This window comes from Brachionichthys hirsutus, chromosome 4 (assembly GCF_040956055.1).
Source record: "Brachionichthys hirsutus isolate HB-005 chromosome 4, CSIRO-AGI_Bhir_v1, whole genome shotgun sequence".
NCBI classification, from domain to species: Eukaryota; Metazoa; Chordata; class Actinopteri; order Lophiiformes; family Brachionichthyidae; genus Brachionichthys; species Brachionichthys hirsutus.
Window position 1 is genome coordinate 8,203,274 of NC_090900.1, and position 15,423 is coordinate 8,218,696.

Here is a 15,423-nt window from a genome sequence, read left to right on the forward strand (position 1 = left end):
CTTTAGAAGACATCGCTGCACGAGATGTGGACTTTTCTCTGCACCAGTTTCAGTGTTACTTTACATTTTACAGTCAAATGGACTATATTTATGAAGAACTTTTCCAACCTGACCAACCACTCAAAGCACTTTGCAACACAAGCAAGCTTTTACCAATTCACACACATGCAGTGTTCACGCAGACGTGTTTGTGTAATTCTTGTAAAATTCCACATGATGGCAGCATGGATCTTTATAATTATCTCCTCTCTCTTATATGAATCACTCTCAGCAACGTGCAATGCAAGTGCTCTGAACACAAGGTCCACTTGCTGTGTTTTTCTTTTTTCTTTTTTTACATATTTTACATATTATGATCTCCAGTCATGGTATGCAATTAATGAATCTTGAAATGAAGGTAAATGTTTTAGTATAATGATGAACATATACTGTGAAGTACACAGATGTATATATTTCAATCCTGTTCCAGTTATAGTTTTAAGGGGAAAGAAACATCAACATTTAAACATGGTCTTTAGCTGCTGGAACCACTCTTATTTAATAATTTTAATTTCTTTATTTATTTTCGGTCGAAGCCCGGGTTAATGGCTGCTGGTGGAAATTGGATTACTGCTGGTTGAAGACAGAGACGAAGGAGAGGAGGAAGACGGGTGCATCAGTAGCGAGAGAAGAGGGAATAGGGAGTAGGGAATAAGAATGCTGGGACGATGATGAGAAAAGCTAGAGCGCTGGTGGACATACTGATGAGGAGAGGAGCGCGTTCTGACGGGAGATAGGGACTGCATCAGTAGAAGGATGCTGAGGGAGAAGATACATGGACGTAGTGAGGAAGGACATGAGCATAATGCCATGTCTCACCCTAACCAGCAGGTGGCAGTATGAACCTTCCTTCCTCCGACTACTACTAAAACCCAAAAGAAGAACGCTGCAAGGTTTACTTGGAACTTTGACAGCGCTAACGCTAAACGTGAGCAGTGAGATGCTTCTCCGGACAGCGAGGACGTGGTCGCTTCGTTGCAGACGCGCAACTTTGACCGGATCCAGGTCTTACTATGCCGATAAAGTAGCTCGACTCGGATCTCAGCCGGATAAACAGTCCTCCGAATATCAGGTAGGCTGCCCTTGTTAGCAAGCTTAGCTAGTGAGTCCCCTCGATGCTAATGTCAACAACTTTAAACACAAGGAGAAATGGTGCACGACAGTTCGGAGTCACGTCACGGTTAGATAAACAGTTATTTTGTTTAGTTTCACGTCGAGCTGTCATGCTGAGCGCAGTTGTTTCATTTATGAAGCAGTGCATATTGTCCGTTCATGCTCAACGACGACAAAACCTGATTTATAGAAAGCGTAATAACACGATGCAACATTGGAATCTGATCACCGTCATATTTCGATTTCTACACGCCATTATCGATCCCTAAATGGTCAGCACAAAGCACCGCTTGAATGTTGGTGTACACTGCAGACAGGAGGACCGTGTTGATCGATGGTTCTTCACAATAAGTCCTGAGGGAACAAACACAGACATCAAAGGCGCTTGTTGGACCGAGGGACGTCGTCCATTCCTTCATGTCCTCTGGCAGCGCAGGGGCAGAGCCTCCCCGTGCGTCAGCGTCACGCACAAGTTTCACCGCAGCATGCACGATGACTGCGATCAACGACCAGACGGTCGGTTGTATCGCGGGCCTCATCCATCACTGATGAATCGATATATCGATGAACGCGATTAAACGGGTGATTTCAGTGAAGGAGACGTGTCTCCTATGAAACTGACTTTATTATCCTGGTTAGTGAGCAGCGGCTGCTGGTCTTTGAATTATTGTAAAGGAAGTAATGATTTGCAGCATAGTTTTAATAGTTTATTTTAACCGTCTCGGTACGATGCAGGATAGTTCCTCGTTGTTTGTGCCAAAGCATTAAAGCTTTTTCTGAAGTATAAGATCGAAATGTACTCACCATTATGTGTGGATTAAACTATCGCTGGCCTTTCGCTCGTTTCTTCATGTGTTTCTTCTTCAGGAGAATTATGAGCGAATGGGAGTTCTCGTCGATGAGCTGAAAAAGCTGACAGAGAAGATTAAGTTGGGTAGGTACCGGTAATAACGAGTAACGTTTCACATACTACGCTTGGCTTAAAGAAGACATTTGTATGACAGGAGAAACCGAATGGAGGAAGCTAGAGTTCCAAACAATCCAAGCAAATTAGGCGACCTGACCTGAGGGTAACCTGCGCCCTGCGTGAAACGTTTGACTCTCCTCTTTCCCAACTCCAAAGGACGTCTACTGTAAATTCAGTCCAAACAGATTCTGCCATTCCTCCACAGAGTACCTGTACCTCCTCTCCATGACTCACCTCAATTTGGTATCAATCACTTTATCAATTTTGTTGCCTCTTCAACTGCAGGATGGTGGATCAATACCCTGAAAGCAATGGGCTGAGAAAGAAGTCAAATAGCTGAAGTCTAATAGCTGTTCTGTCCTCAGCTGGCAGGATTCATTATTTATTGTAGTTTCAGTTTTTTCCTTTAAGTTATGATTTTTTAATGGTTATTTTTAATGTGTACTAATGTATTGATAATCAACAACAAAGTAGACAAAATGCTGTCAACATTGAATATTTTTTTAATCCAGGTGGGGGAGTGAAGGCCAGGACGCTTCATACTTCTCGCGGGAAGCTCCTGCCGAGAGAGCGTATCGACCGACTGTTGGATCCAGGGTAAAATGTACTTCATCATTCATAACCAGCTGACCAGAGGTTTATTAATATGAAGCATGTTCACCATTTCATTGTCTGGCTTCAGGATATTTAACAACTCGCAGTCTTGCTAAATGTGCAAACAAGGGTTCTTATCATTTCATCAAAGTAATACTGGAGAATTGCCACGTTAAAGTCCTTCAGGTGAAAAGCAAACACAATGGAATCAGGACAACTCGTTAAACATCCAACTGTGGATGTGTACATTAAATATCACTGCCCCGTCAGCGCTCAGTTATTAAGTTGACGAGCTGTAGCCTTATAGCTTTCTCTTTGAGTAATTGTTTTAAAAATGTAAAAGAAGGCCATAATGTTTCATTTCAGAAACACAAGCATCAGTCTCTGCTGTTTAGCGACGCTGTTATACAAAAGAAGCCTGCTCATTTATGTGGCAGTTTAAATATGAATAAATGAACGCAGTCTGGTGGCCAGGGCTTTCTTGTGCTCTGTGGTGTGATGGGGCAGTAGTCTGAGGGTGGTGCACAACAACAGAGTGATCCACAAAGCCGGGGACATTGTAGGGGCAAAGCTGGGCAGGGAACGAAAATGGCATTACTGTCAACTTAAAGATCTTCGTAGATTCCTAAAGTAGCATCAATACCGACATTACACTTTCCATTCTTAAAAAATTAAAACATCTAAGGTGTCAAAGTATAAATATGTATATAAAAATGAAAATGTTCCCTGTTTTTTGCAGTTCATTGCATTACGGGGTTTTCTTGCAGGGCCCCTTTCTTGGAATTATCTCAGTTTGCAGGTTATGAGTTGTATGGAAAAGAGGAAGTCCCAGCAGGTGGCATACTGACTGGAATTGGGCGAGTTTCAGGGTAAATATCATGTCATGTTTTCCTGTTTATCTGATGCCAGGTGATGCCTTTAAAGTTTAAAACATACATACAACATAGTAGAGCAAGTACTTCTGAAAAAATGCCACAAGATTAAATGAGATGTAAGTTTTTTTTGTTGTTATTTTGCCTCATTAGATCTCTCTGTTGTTAGTTCAGGTGTTAAATATTCTTTCATTTCCCATAGGGTGGAATGTGTTATTGTTGCAAATGATGCTACTGTCAAAGGGGGAACGTACTACCCTATTACTGTGAAGAAACACCTCCGTGCACAAGAAATAGCTCAGCAGAACCATTTGCCATGTATTTACTTGGGTGAGTTTTCTAGTCTTTGGTAGAACAGAAACATTGTAAAATAAATACATGGTCATTTCTGATCACTAATATTATTATTGTCTCCTTCAGTGGATTCAGGAGGGGCCAATCTACCCAGACAGGCTGATGTCTTTCCAGACCGAGATCACTTTGGACGCATTTTCTACAATCAGGCCAGGCTGTCTTCAGAGGGAATTGCACAGGTGAACCTTTTGTCTGCCTGATCGTGTCTTTTTTTGTTCACATGTCAGATACATTTAACTGTAGAAGCAGAGTGGAAACTAATTCCAAATGAACTAAGCTGCGATAACACGTTCGTCTCTTGCATCGTCTGTCGGCAGCCCTTTGCCATCTTGGTATTGACTGCTAAAAGGAGATTCATCCTTATGTTGTGCTGGAAGCGCAGCAGAAATGAGTCAGTTTGTTTGGGAGATGATTAAAGCTGTGGAGTAGTCGGGTCTTGTACTGCAGTTCTTGCAGTAGACCCAGGGGTGTTAAACAGCCGAGTATATTCATCCACCTCCACCAAACTGAGTACTATTTATTCACGCTGCTTTTGTTTCTCATAATGATTAAACTGATATATTATTCAGAGTGTTTTCCGTCTGTGGCAGCTATTTATTTTTTTAGTTTTTTCCCCTCGCCAAATTTAGTCTGACACACGGATTTGCAACTAGATTGCTGTAATAACCATTTGCAAGCCTAGTTTCCAGTGCCTATTACATTGTTATTAATTGCATTGCCAATTCAGACAGTATTATTTCTCTTGACTCCTTCAGATTGCTGCTGTGATGGGTTCCTGTACTGCTGGGGGAGCGTATGTGCCTGCCATGGCAGACGAGAGCATCATTGTGCGGAAGCAGGGGACCATCTTCCTGGGAGGACCTCCTCTGGTTTGTCGTGCTTCGGTTTCTGTATGATGTTCAAGAACAGGCCAAAGGTCGCAGCAACATACGAGCTCGTAATCCTCATATTGAGGCACACATAATAAATTAAGTGAACATGTCACATACTGTTGTTATTTACAGTGAGTCACGATGCATCAGGAGCAGAAACGAGTTCAAAGTAGGGCTGCACCGATCTTTAAAAAGTCCTGACATGCCGATTCCGATTTTGGCCGCTACTGATTTTTTTAAATAACTGACCGCATACACCTTCAAAGTTCCAATCTTAATTTATTGAACACAAACAAAACTTGTGCAACAGGTTACACTGCAGACCGATCACGCAAAATTAAGGAAATCGGTGCCGCTCGATCGGCGCATCCCTCGTTAAAAGCGTTATGTCTGTTGTTTTTATTTAAGAATCTCTGTGCCTCTGTGCTTGCAGGTCAAAGCCGCCACTGGGGAAGAAGTTTCTGCAGAGGACCTCGGTGGTGCTGATCTTCACTGCAAGTACGGATCAACAGCATTTTTTAAGAGGATGGACATTACTTTTAAAATTAGAATACCATTACCAGTGGCCCTGAAAGGGGCAGATTCCACGAGATCATTTCAGTAGTTAACCTTTTTCTCCTTCACCTGATACTCAATATGTGTGTGCAAGAATTAATTTTCCTAAAATGGCCGACTTGCAGTACTGGCCCAGCAAATAGAGATTGGTGCTGATTCATTTCAGCCAAAACTTTAAATTTCATTACATGTATTGTTCAGATGAAGGTTGTGTCTCAAGCCTACAAAGGTACCCATAATGCCATTTGTCACTGTTTATCTGTACTAGAGCCCGCTTGGTATTTATTCAAAGTGTTAAAGTGTCAAGAAGCAGCTGTACAGCTCATTTTCAGGAGATGAATGGCCGATGATAGTTTTTGAATAGATCTATATTATTAGACAGCTTTGGAGCAAGGGCAGGTTTTATTTTAAAATAGGTTGGACGCCTGCCATGTTAAAGCCATCAGAGGCACAGTGAGAGGCGAGAGATGGATTGATAACCAAATTGGCTGAATCCCAGGGTAGGCAGGGCCTCTTGAAGAATTTGAAGTGGATTATACTACAAGGACACACGGGATACAGTTTTTGTCTGATCGGGGACGGAGGACTAGTAAATCTGAGGGAACATTAGTATTGTTGAAATCGAAAAGTTGTTGATTTTGTTATAATTGATTTTGAAAAATCAATTATTATTTATCCATGATTTTCTTTTTCAAAAAGGTCTGCTTTTTTCTTACCTGTGCCTGGAAGTATTACAGTACTACAGTACACTACTGCCAGAAAGGGGGGAGGGTTTGCAACCTCTATTAACAAAACATTTCTAAAGTCATGGTGCAATCATGTGCAGTGTGAATTTGTGGCTGAGATAACGTCGCGTCAGCAAATTGCAGTCTTTTCTACCTAAAGTTACATGAGGGTGATCCACCGTTTGTGTAATACAAGATGACTCGTAAATTAATTTGATTGGTACACGGAGATTCTCTTTGAGCGCTTTGATTCGCTTTTTTCTTTCCAGAAAATCTGGCGTGACAGATCACTATGCTTTAGACGATAGCCATGCTCTGCATTTAGCAAGAAAGGCTGTAAGAAGCCTCAACTACAGGAAAAATATTGAGGTCAGTTCAATGACGACACTTTAGAACAGTGTTCTATTGTCTTTCTGTTGGCTTGTAATCGGTTTCTATTTTCCAGGTCACCATAGAACCAACTGAACCTCCACTGTATCCGGCAGATGAAATCTATGGCATAGTTGGAGATAACTTGAAACGCAACTTTGATGTCAGAGAGGTATTTGTCCAGTTTCCACACAAAACATCAATGAACTGCATTTCAAGAGGAAACGCCTTCTAATACAATATATTACCAAAAGTATTCGCTCGTCTGCCATCGCACGCATATATATGAACGTGAGTGACATCCCATTCTGAAACCACATGATTTAATATGATGTCGGCCCGCCCTTTGCAGCTATAACAGCTTCAACTCTTCCATGAAGGCTTTCCACAAGGTTCAGGAGGGGGCTTATGGGAATTTTTGACTGGCTGGCACTGAATGAGTTAAATCTAGGCCTGAAAACAGTCCCAGACATGCGGTATTTGTTGCTGTTCCTCATATGCCAAAGCAAACCCATCCTTACTGAGACTTTTATAAGAAAAATACAAATCTATATTTTTTAGCTCATTTTAGATCAATTTAATCCTCGGTAGGAAATGATAGACCAAAAAAAAAAAAAGGAATAATTCTACTGCAGTGGCTCTTTTAGCACATGTTTAAAACAAGAAATGAAAAATTACGTTTATTATTCCACACCTTTCATCTGTTCATTTGGTTGCAGGTCATCGCCAGAATTGTGGATGGCAGTAAATTTGACGAGTTCAAGGCTTTCTATGGAGACACACTTGTAACAGGTAAGGGAAACATCATTTCCTTTCAACAACCCGTGGAATGGCTTCTTGTGGAATCTACCAACCTCTCTGTTTCTGCTTGTATCTGATACGGGCAGGATTTTCAAGAATATTTGGCTACCCTGTTGGAATCATCGGAAACAACGGAGTTTTGTTTTCAGAGTCTGCAAAAAAGGTAAATATTGTTTGTGTCACGATGGTTGAACTGGTTAATGTGAATGTCAGCTAAAAGTTGTGGATTGATTTTAAAATACATTTTTAAGCTTGAATGCTGGAATAACTGGACAATACTGTGTTCGCTAGGCTGCAAGATAATGCTGAATTTCAAAGGTATTAAAATGGAAACGCGTAACTGAAGTCTCTGAAAGTATTTAATGCGGTGTGTGTTCCTCAGAGATTCGCTGCCCACAGCTCTGACTACTAAATAATTCTCCCCAGAGAACTCTCGCTCCTGTAGAGGATTTGTACTGACCTTTCAGTCAAGGTGCCATGTTTGTCTCGTGCAGGTGTTTTATTTTTTTCTGGTTTATCTCATAAATGCTGTCATGAATGGGTTTGGAATAACAAAGCATTCAAGAAAAAAAAAGAAGCCACAGACGACAGACAGCCGTGATGTTGATCCGGTGTAATTCCGTTAAGATACAGGCCGATACGGCGCGAACGGAGCTGGACTTCACACGGGCTTAAGAACGATGAGAAGCTGAACCTGTGATTGCAGACTAATACATTTTTCTAACACGTTGAATTGAATTACGGGCTCCGTCGTCTTTGATTGGTTCATTTTTTTCTAAGGAACATTGGGGAACATTGGGGGATGCCATCAGTGTAATTACTGTGGAAAGGGACCGTCTCTCTGCTTATTATGTTCACAGAGCATGTCCAAGAGAAATCAATACACAGCACCTTCGATTTCAGATTAAGTCCCGTCACGTAAGCTCTATTATGATGAGAATTGTTAAATTGTTAGAAGCTCTTGCACTGATGTTTGTGAAAAGGAACAGAAAAAAACCCAATGTGATTTCTGCTGTCCAGAAATCACATTGTTTTTCATAAAGCGATATTCCCTAGCAAGCAAACATCATTTCCACCTGCGCCAACTCCTTTTTGCATTTTGCGATGCAAGGCAGGATGCTTCCCTGAAAACTAAGCCGGCAGAGGTAACTGCCATGATCAAATAAACGGCTGAGGAGTTTAGCAAGACAAAGAATATGGAAATGAGCCGTCTCCACGCTGTCAGCGGTCTTTTCTGCTTGTTTTCTTGTGCGATAGCTTTTGGCAACTCTCGTGTTGTGCAGTGTGTTTTTCTGGATAGGCTCTAGGCCATTCGGCTCCTCTGAAGTCAAAGTCATATTTGAAAACCACAGTCTATTGATCTTCCTCCCATGTTGATACATTTTGTTCCTGACTGGTCTCGACTCGCGTGACGATGTCGATTAAGGTGTCAGGTACACACGCTGAACGGTACGTGGTTTGATAAGCGGCTGTTAAACTTTACGGGTCCAGCTTGTGGTGGGAGAGGAGACTTTTGTGATTTCTAGATTTCATGTTTATACAGGTATTCCTGTTGGACAGGTCCTTTTAATGTCTTAGGGTGCACAGAAGAATAAATCTTTCCTCTCGTTTCATTTGCCTGTTTTCTTTCTGGAGAGTTTTTTTGGAGTGAGATTCGTTGAATTTTTGAATTTCTTTTCAGGGGACACATTTCATCGAAATATGTTGCCAGCGAAACATCCCACTTGTTTTTCTCCAAAACATTACAGGTCAGTGATGACCTGCGTTTCTTTTGTTGTCCCTTTCTCTTCTCTTTCTCCTCACTCCATAGAAAGCACAATAATGAATGGTATCTTATTATTATTTGGGTACTAACTGATGCATAATAAAAGGCAGATCAGTTTTTGTGATCGCTGATGTGACGCCACACAAAGCCCAACCCGGTCTTCTTCTGAAAGCTCTCCTCTGCATCTCCATCGTAGGCTTCATGGTGGGTAGAGAGTATGAAGCGGGAGGAATTGCCAAGGATGGAGCCAAGATGGTGACCGCGGTCGCCTGTGCCAACGTACCCAAGATTACTGTCATCATCGGTGGCTCTTATGGGGCAGGAAACTACGGCATGTGTGGCAGAGCCTACAGGTATGGAGAGTTTAATGACCAGAAGTTAAAGACGCTGAAGTAGAAGCACAGCCAAGAGCTGCGAACATGATCCTGTGCTGAGCATTGTGTTCCGTAAAGGGAATAATGTGCACCGAGTGCAATTAGCTTCACGAGAAAAACAGTTTGACTTTTTTTTTTGCAATGCCAAAATGTTTATTTTATAACAAAAACAAGCGTTTTGATTAAAATGATTTGCTTCAGATGCTGTCGTGTGCCGCAGTACCGGTTCTGTGAACGATGAGACTGGATCGCCTGGCTTTCAAGTCCTTTAACATTTGTCGATTCGTGATAAACAATTAAGAAAATAAAGATAAGGATCAAAATGTGTTATTCATTTCGACATTTGTGATCTAGTATTACTCTCCCCAGTCTCAGCTCATTTATCATGTTTTGCTGTGCTCGTCTTCAGATTATTGGACTAATGTATGAGCATGAAATCTTAGTGCAAGTTTGGATTATTTGTTTTGGTCTTATAAATTATTTGTGATTATTCTGGCTCGACAAATATAAGCAAATCAACATTTCCTTATTTCCTTCTCAGCCCTCGATTCCTGTATATGTGGCCAAATTCCAGAATCTCGGTGATGGGCGGTGAACAGGCGGCCACTGTCCTGGCCACCATCACCAAAGACCAGCGGCTGCGTGAGGGCAAGGAGGTAAAGTTCCACTTCAATCATGCCATCGGCGCTTCCCTGGGAAGGTTTACTGCAAAGACTATTTGAATTAAGCAGCACTGTGTGGTGATAAAATGACATCTTGCATGTGTACTTGATGTATGTAAGTATGTTAGGTGCTGCAGTGATCACTTACTCTGAATTTAATTGCAACCAAATGGTTGTAATTCAATTGTCTGGTTGGCTGCCTTGTGTTCAAGATGAGTCGTCAGACATGAAGACACTTTGTAAGATTTTTATTTCAACAGTGTTCCTTCGTTTGGATGCTGTAGTTTGTCTTGGTTTTGAAGCGGCGTGTCTGCTGAAGCTCCAATGTGTGCAGTATGTCACCTCATTACAGGGTCGATAGACTAAAAGCACTGAAACATTGCACAGCACTGATTTAATGTTTCCATTAGTTGCGTTCTTTTCACAGTAATTTCCTGAATGTATTCAAGCTGAGAAAACTCCATTTCGGATGAAGCGGCGTTCTTTCAGCTTTACTTTTCACCTCTCTATAGAAATCAGACAACCTTCAAAATCTCTTTTTGCCTGTTCCTACATTTAAGTATAAATAATAGTGAAAAGGCTCATTTCAGCAGCACCCGCCTGGATTATTTTGTTTCTGCAATTTATTCACAGTTCACAGCAGAGCAGGAAGCTGCCATGAAAGTACCGATAGTGAAACGGTTTGAAGAGGAAGGCAGCCCATACTACTCCAGCGCGAGGTGAGGTTTGGAAATACTGTTTGTGAGCCACCAAAAATAATACAAATACAAATCTTGGTATGGCGACGCCATGAATCCACCTAACGCTGCCTCTGGTAGGCTTTGTATTACCATAACATTTCTCATGTAGGCTCCAACTACGTGCATTTTGGCATAAAATCGGTGACAGAGTAGATTGGATGACGGCATCGCCATAGTAGGAGTCAGGATCCATATCACCCACTACTAATATCTTTGTAAAGGGAAAATGTTTCCTGTTGAATAACAATAAAGGACAGAGTTGGACAAACAAAGAGCCGTCAGCCTGCATCTAAAATCTAGCTGTTTTCCCCAATTAAGGGATCGTGCGTTTCCCAGTGACGAGGAGGAGAGGGTGAAGTTTTTTTTTATGTGAATTTCTTTTCCATTTGATGTCTTGTTGGTCCGCGAATATGAGCCATGCTGACTTTCATTTTGTCCTGTGAGCTTTTGCAATAGCGTTTGTGACCAGAGAACATTCCAGACGATCAGCTACTTTCATCACATGGTGGAAAATTGAGTGTAGGTTTGGCAGTACGAGGAGAAAAATCAAATATAAAAATTTAGCTGATTTGTGAAATGAATGGTCCACACTGAGGTAGAACGTGTCTGACCAACATGGAGCCTAGTACAGAACACTCACATTGATTACTGATACAGTTGTGAACTGAAATAATGTAAAAAAGAAAGAGGAGCAGGAAAAATTAGTCTTTTTCCAGCTGAGTCTTGGAGTTATTCATAAATTGAAGGTATTATATTAATTTTAGATATTATTATAATAGCGGGAGGATCAGGACAGTTGATTCATTGAGACAAAATAAATGTGAGGCCCCAGTATTAAAGCTTAAGTTTAGTAGCATTCAGATCTGGAGTCATATGAAGGGATCCTTGGGACCCAATCGGATTTTAGCTTAGCTCACTGCTGCACTGTGTGAGTGTGCAGCTCTGAGTCTGCAGTGCCAGTCAATTGGAAAAAATCCAAGTGCGCAGTGGATCAGTTTTCATGTTGTGTCCAAAGGTCTTTATTTTTGCTTGATCCGTGCGTTTATTCTGAAGAAGAGTGAAGAAGAAACGTTACCTAACAGACCAAGAGCCAAGAAGCATCAGATGAATGAGGCGTAATGTGCTATCTTTTCATTTGGTGTACTCTTTTCCAGACTGTGGGATGACGGGATTATTGATCCCGCCGATACGCGTATGGTTTTGGGACTCAGCCTCAGCGCAGCGCTGAATGCACCGATGAAGAAGACGCATTTTGGAGTTTTCAGGATGTAATGGCCATCCAACTCGTCCAGGCGTGGATCCTCAGATCTACCTGCCAGGAGGTGGACGTGCACAATGTCTAAAATACTGTTTGTAGATTCTCTTGTGAGGCATCGCCAGACCAACAAAGAGGAAATAAAAGAAACCTTTTCCACTATTAAACTTTGCTTTCACTGTTGTTTATTAGCCAAAATGCAAATCTTTTGCTTCCCCTTTCCCCTTTAATGGATTCGATTATTTAAATGAAAACCTCAATGCTTGATAATAAAATGTGGAAACAGTCAGGCCGTCTTCTTCATCCATAACCGTCAACATCTTAGTGAAAACAGGACATGTGGGGGAAAGCAGAGGAAAGTAAATCTTCATAAGGGGGTGCTGTTTACCTATAAATACCCAGTTTTCCAACAGACTTGAGATGGATTGTAGAATTACACCTGATATTTTTCAAGCTTTTAAAATGACACAAAATAGAGTTCTGATATTGACAAGTGAGCTGTTTCAAGAAAGAGAACGTTCATCCAGAGACACTAGTGGGCTGCTTGTACCGTGGGAGCCCGTCTCTGCTTTCACATACCTGGATATCATTATGTAAGTTTCATTTCATAGCTGGCAAGAATGAGAAGCTATCTGGTAGAGTGTTCGCTGGAGGCAGAATGCTGTTTACTGAAGCTGAGCCAGAAGAGGAGCGCTCAACTTCACCAGCTGCCCACCCGTTCTACCCCCCCCTCGCCCCCCATTTTGTCAGTTTGTCTCTTAACCTGGTCCTGTTGCATCTCGATGTATGCACATACCGATATGGTCCATCTCTGTTGACCCTAGCAACCAGTTGTGGAGTTTCCCTCTGTACGATTTTTAGAAGCAAATGATTTGGTGCAGTAATAAAACTTCCTGTTTGAATCTCTCACTCTGAAGCCAGCTGGTGAAATGCGGTGCTGGAAGCGCTTCCTTTGCCTCTGTGCGGCCGATGCGGCGGAGCTGTGGAGAGCAGAAATAACTCGGGTCATTGTGTGTGTGAGTGAGTGGGCCTCTTTGCCGCCCACGTGCTCGTTCTCCACCACCTCCAACCACCCATTTTATTTATTTTGTTGAAGCTGGTTAAACAAATCGTCCTTTTCCATCAAATGTCACTCAGAGGCTCGAAACGGAACGAGCTGGAGAAAAAGTTTCAATTTTCATCAAAGTAAGTAAAACTTACCAGAAACCTTGGAAGTAATTCAAAAACAGTGCATCTCGTGTTTTCAATAAGATGCAGCAATTGATCTCTGGTGGATCAATTTAGCCAAAATGTTCTCACTGACCATGCAGGTCTGCTGATAATTGCAGTCATATTGGCTTCGTGGGCAGCCTTTCCTTTGATGGAAAGGCGAGATCATCCTTCTGGTCAGAATAATTGGTGTGCTTTCCATCTGATGGCGAACATTTTGGCTTTGTTGTTGGCAACCTTTCCACCAAACAGCGGATCAAAGGCAAATTGGGTTCAAGTGTCCAAACACTGATATTCTCATGAATAGCACAATGTAGTCTGGGTGTCCCAACTTCCATATCTGGATCGTTGGGGGATGAAAGGAAACAAGTTTCACATTGAATAGTTCAAAATGTCAACTTATTCATGAAATCCATTTTACATCGTGTTGTACAAACGAAATGCTGTGTGTGTGGTTTTTTTTTAGTCAGATACAGTGAGGCTAAAGTCTGGCTTGACTAATTATGGCAGTGCTTAGTCGTGAGGCCAGCAGCTCACAATGTGCCTGCTGTGTGTGGGTGGCGGTATCCAGGGGATCTGGCAACCTACAGCTTTGAAGCTGTGCTGATCCTCATCAAAGTGACTCATCAGATGCTACAAGCCATTGTCTTTCTATCAGAATTCACCTCATTTTGGACACGGGGTTGATTCAATGTATTTAAGTGAGTTAAAGACCGCCGGCGTGGGATGACTGTGTTGTCGAATTGATACTCCGCCTTTTGCTCTGCAACAAATTGAAGTGGAGGAACGTTTTCTTCATTTTGAGAAGAAATAGTTTCATCAGTCTGAAAAGCACACAGCAAATGTGTTTGTGTTTTTGTGAGGCTTTCTTTGGCTGCTTATACATAAATTTACACTATTCTGCATTCAGTGGTCTCAGCGTGAATAAACAAACTCCAGATAGGGTGACCGAGACGTGAACCGATTTTCTCAAGAAACTTGTTATGCGACAGGTTATTTTAAGGTCAGCCATGAATTGTCGCAATGTGAAATTCAGACAGCATATCATTCTTAATCCCCTCGACGTCTGCTCTTCCTTCAGTGGGAACAATTTGGATTAATGATTCATTTGTGTCAAATGAATTAAACTTAATTCTGGAGCTCATTCACTCTGACAGATCTGCTTGAAGAAGTATGACTCACCGGCTGTGGGGTGTGGAAGTCACCCCACAGCCTAAAAATAATCCTGCCACTGCTCCCTGGAGGGAAATGTATTGAATGTATGCATTCACCTGCTGAACTAGGTTTTTTTTTTTTTTTTTGTATTTAAACAACTGACGCAGACAAACTATCAGCGATCCAGTGAGATGGGAAAGAAGCGGAAACAAAAACCTACACATTAAAGATATCAGTGAGTCAGACTTGCCAATAGACTCAATTTAAGTCACTATAATAATACATTCAAACACATACATATGCATGCATGTGACCACAAGTGCACCTACACACAATATACGCCTCCCAGTCTGCCCTGAAGACAGCAGTTCAGAAATAATGACTCGTGAACTTCCACACAGTCTTCATCGAGCTTTATAATTTGAGTGTTGTAGCATTGAAATCAAAGATGTTTGCAACAACAACAACAACAAAAAAATGCAAATTCTGAACCCCATATAGGAGAGAGAGTATTGATAAATACAAGTACTTAAGATAACAACTGTGTGTTAATCTAAAAGGAAAACATTTTCTTCTTATTTTGTCTGTTTTAAGAAGACGACATGGCTATAATGAAATCATTTAAATGCCTGTTAGTTTCGCTTTGGGGAAACTATTCTAATGTGCTAATTGTCCCCTGTTGGATCTGAAGCAGCTGGACCTCTCAGAACACAGCTGATGTGTCAACACCAACCTCTAAAGCACATGCAAGGGTGCTTTTGATGGCGGACAGGGGTCAGCATGGGTACTCTGACTGATCTGTGGTCATGCAGCCCCAGCAGCAATACACATTAATGCACTCTGCATTCTAGCACCTTTCTATCAGAACCAGCATTATCATCTTATTAATGCTGGTTAAGTTCATGAATGCTATTACCTTGGTCAAATGCCATGGTAATGTTTATGTCTATGTTTATTTGAGCAAACCGAATGCAAAATGAATTTACTCAAAAGGGAAGTCTA

The 15,423-nt window shown here is 41.6% G+C and overlaps 1 protein-coding gene across 1 annotated transcript; it reads left to right on the forward strand.

Moving 5' to 3' along the window:
- Window positions 1-962: 962 nt before the first annotated feature.
- On the forward strand, window positions 963-12,331 carry mccc2 (methylcrotonyl-CoA carboxylase subunit 2). Its single transcript, XM_068738316.1, has 17 exons — window positions 963-1,111; window positions 2,020-2,086; window positions 2,632-2,716; window positions 3,481-3,582; window positions 3,788-3,915; window positions 4,006-4,118; window positions 4,695-4,808; window positions 5,245-5,309; window positions 6,361-6,460; window positions 6,537-6,632; window positions 7,180-7,252; window positions 7,348-7,424; window positions 8,943-9,009; window positions 9,223-9,379; window positions 9,942-10,056; window positions 10,696-10,781; window positions 11,957-12,331. Exons 1-17 carry the CDS (start codon window positions 980-982, stop codon window positions 12,072-12,074), a joined length of 1,695 nt encoding a protein of 564 aa, XP_068594417.1. The 5' UTR covers window positions 963-979; the 3' UTR covers window positions 12,075-12,331.
- Window positions 12,332-15,423: the final 3,092 nt, after the last annotated feature.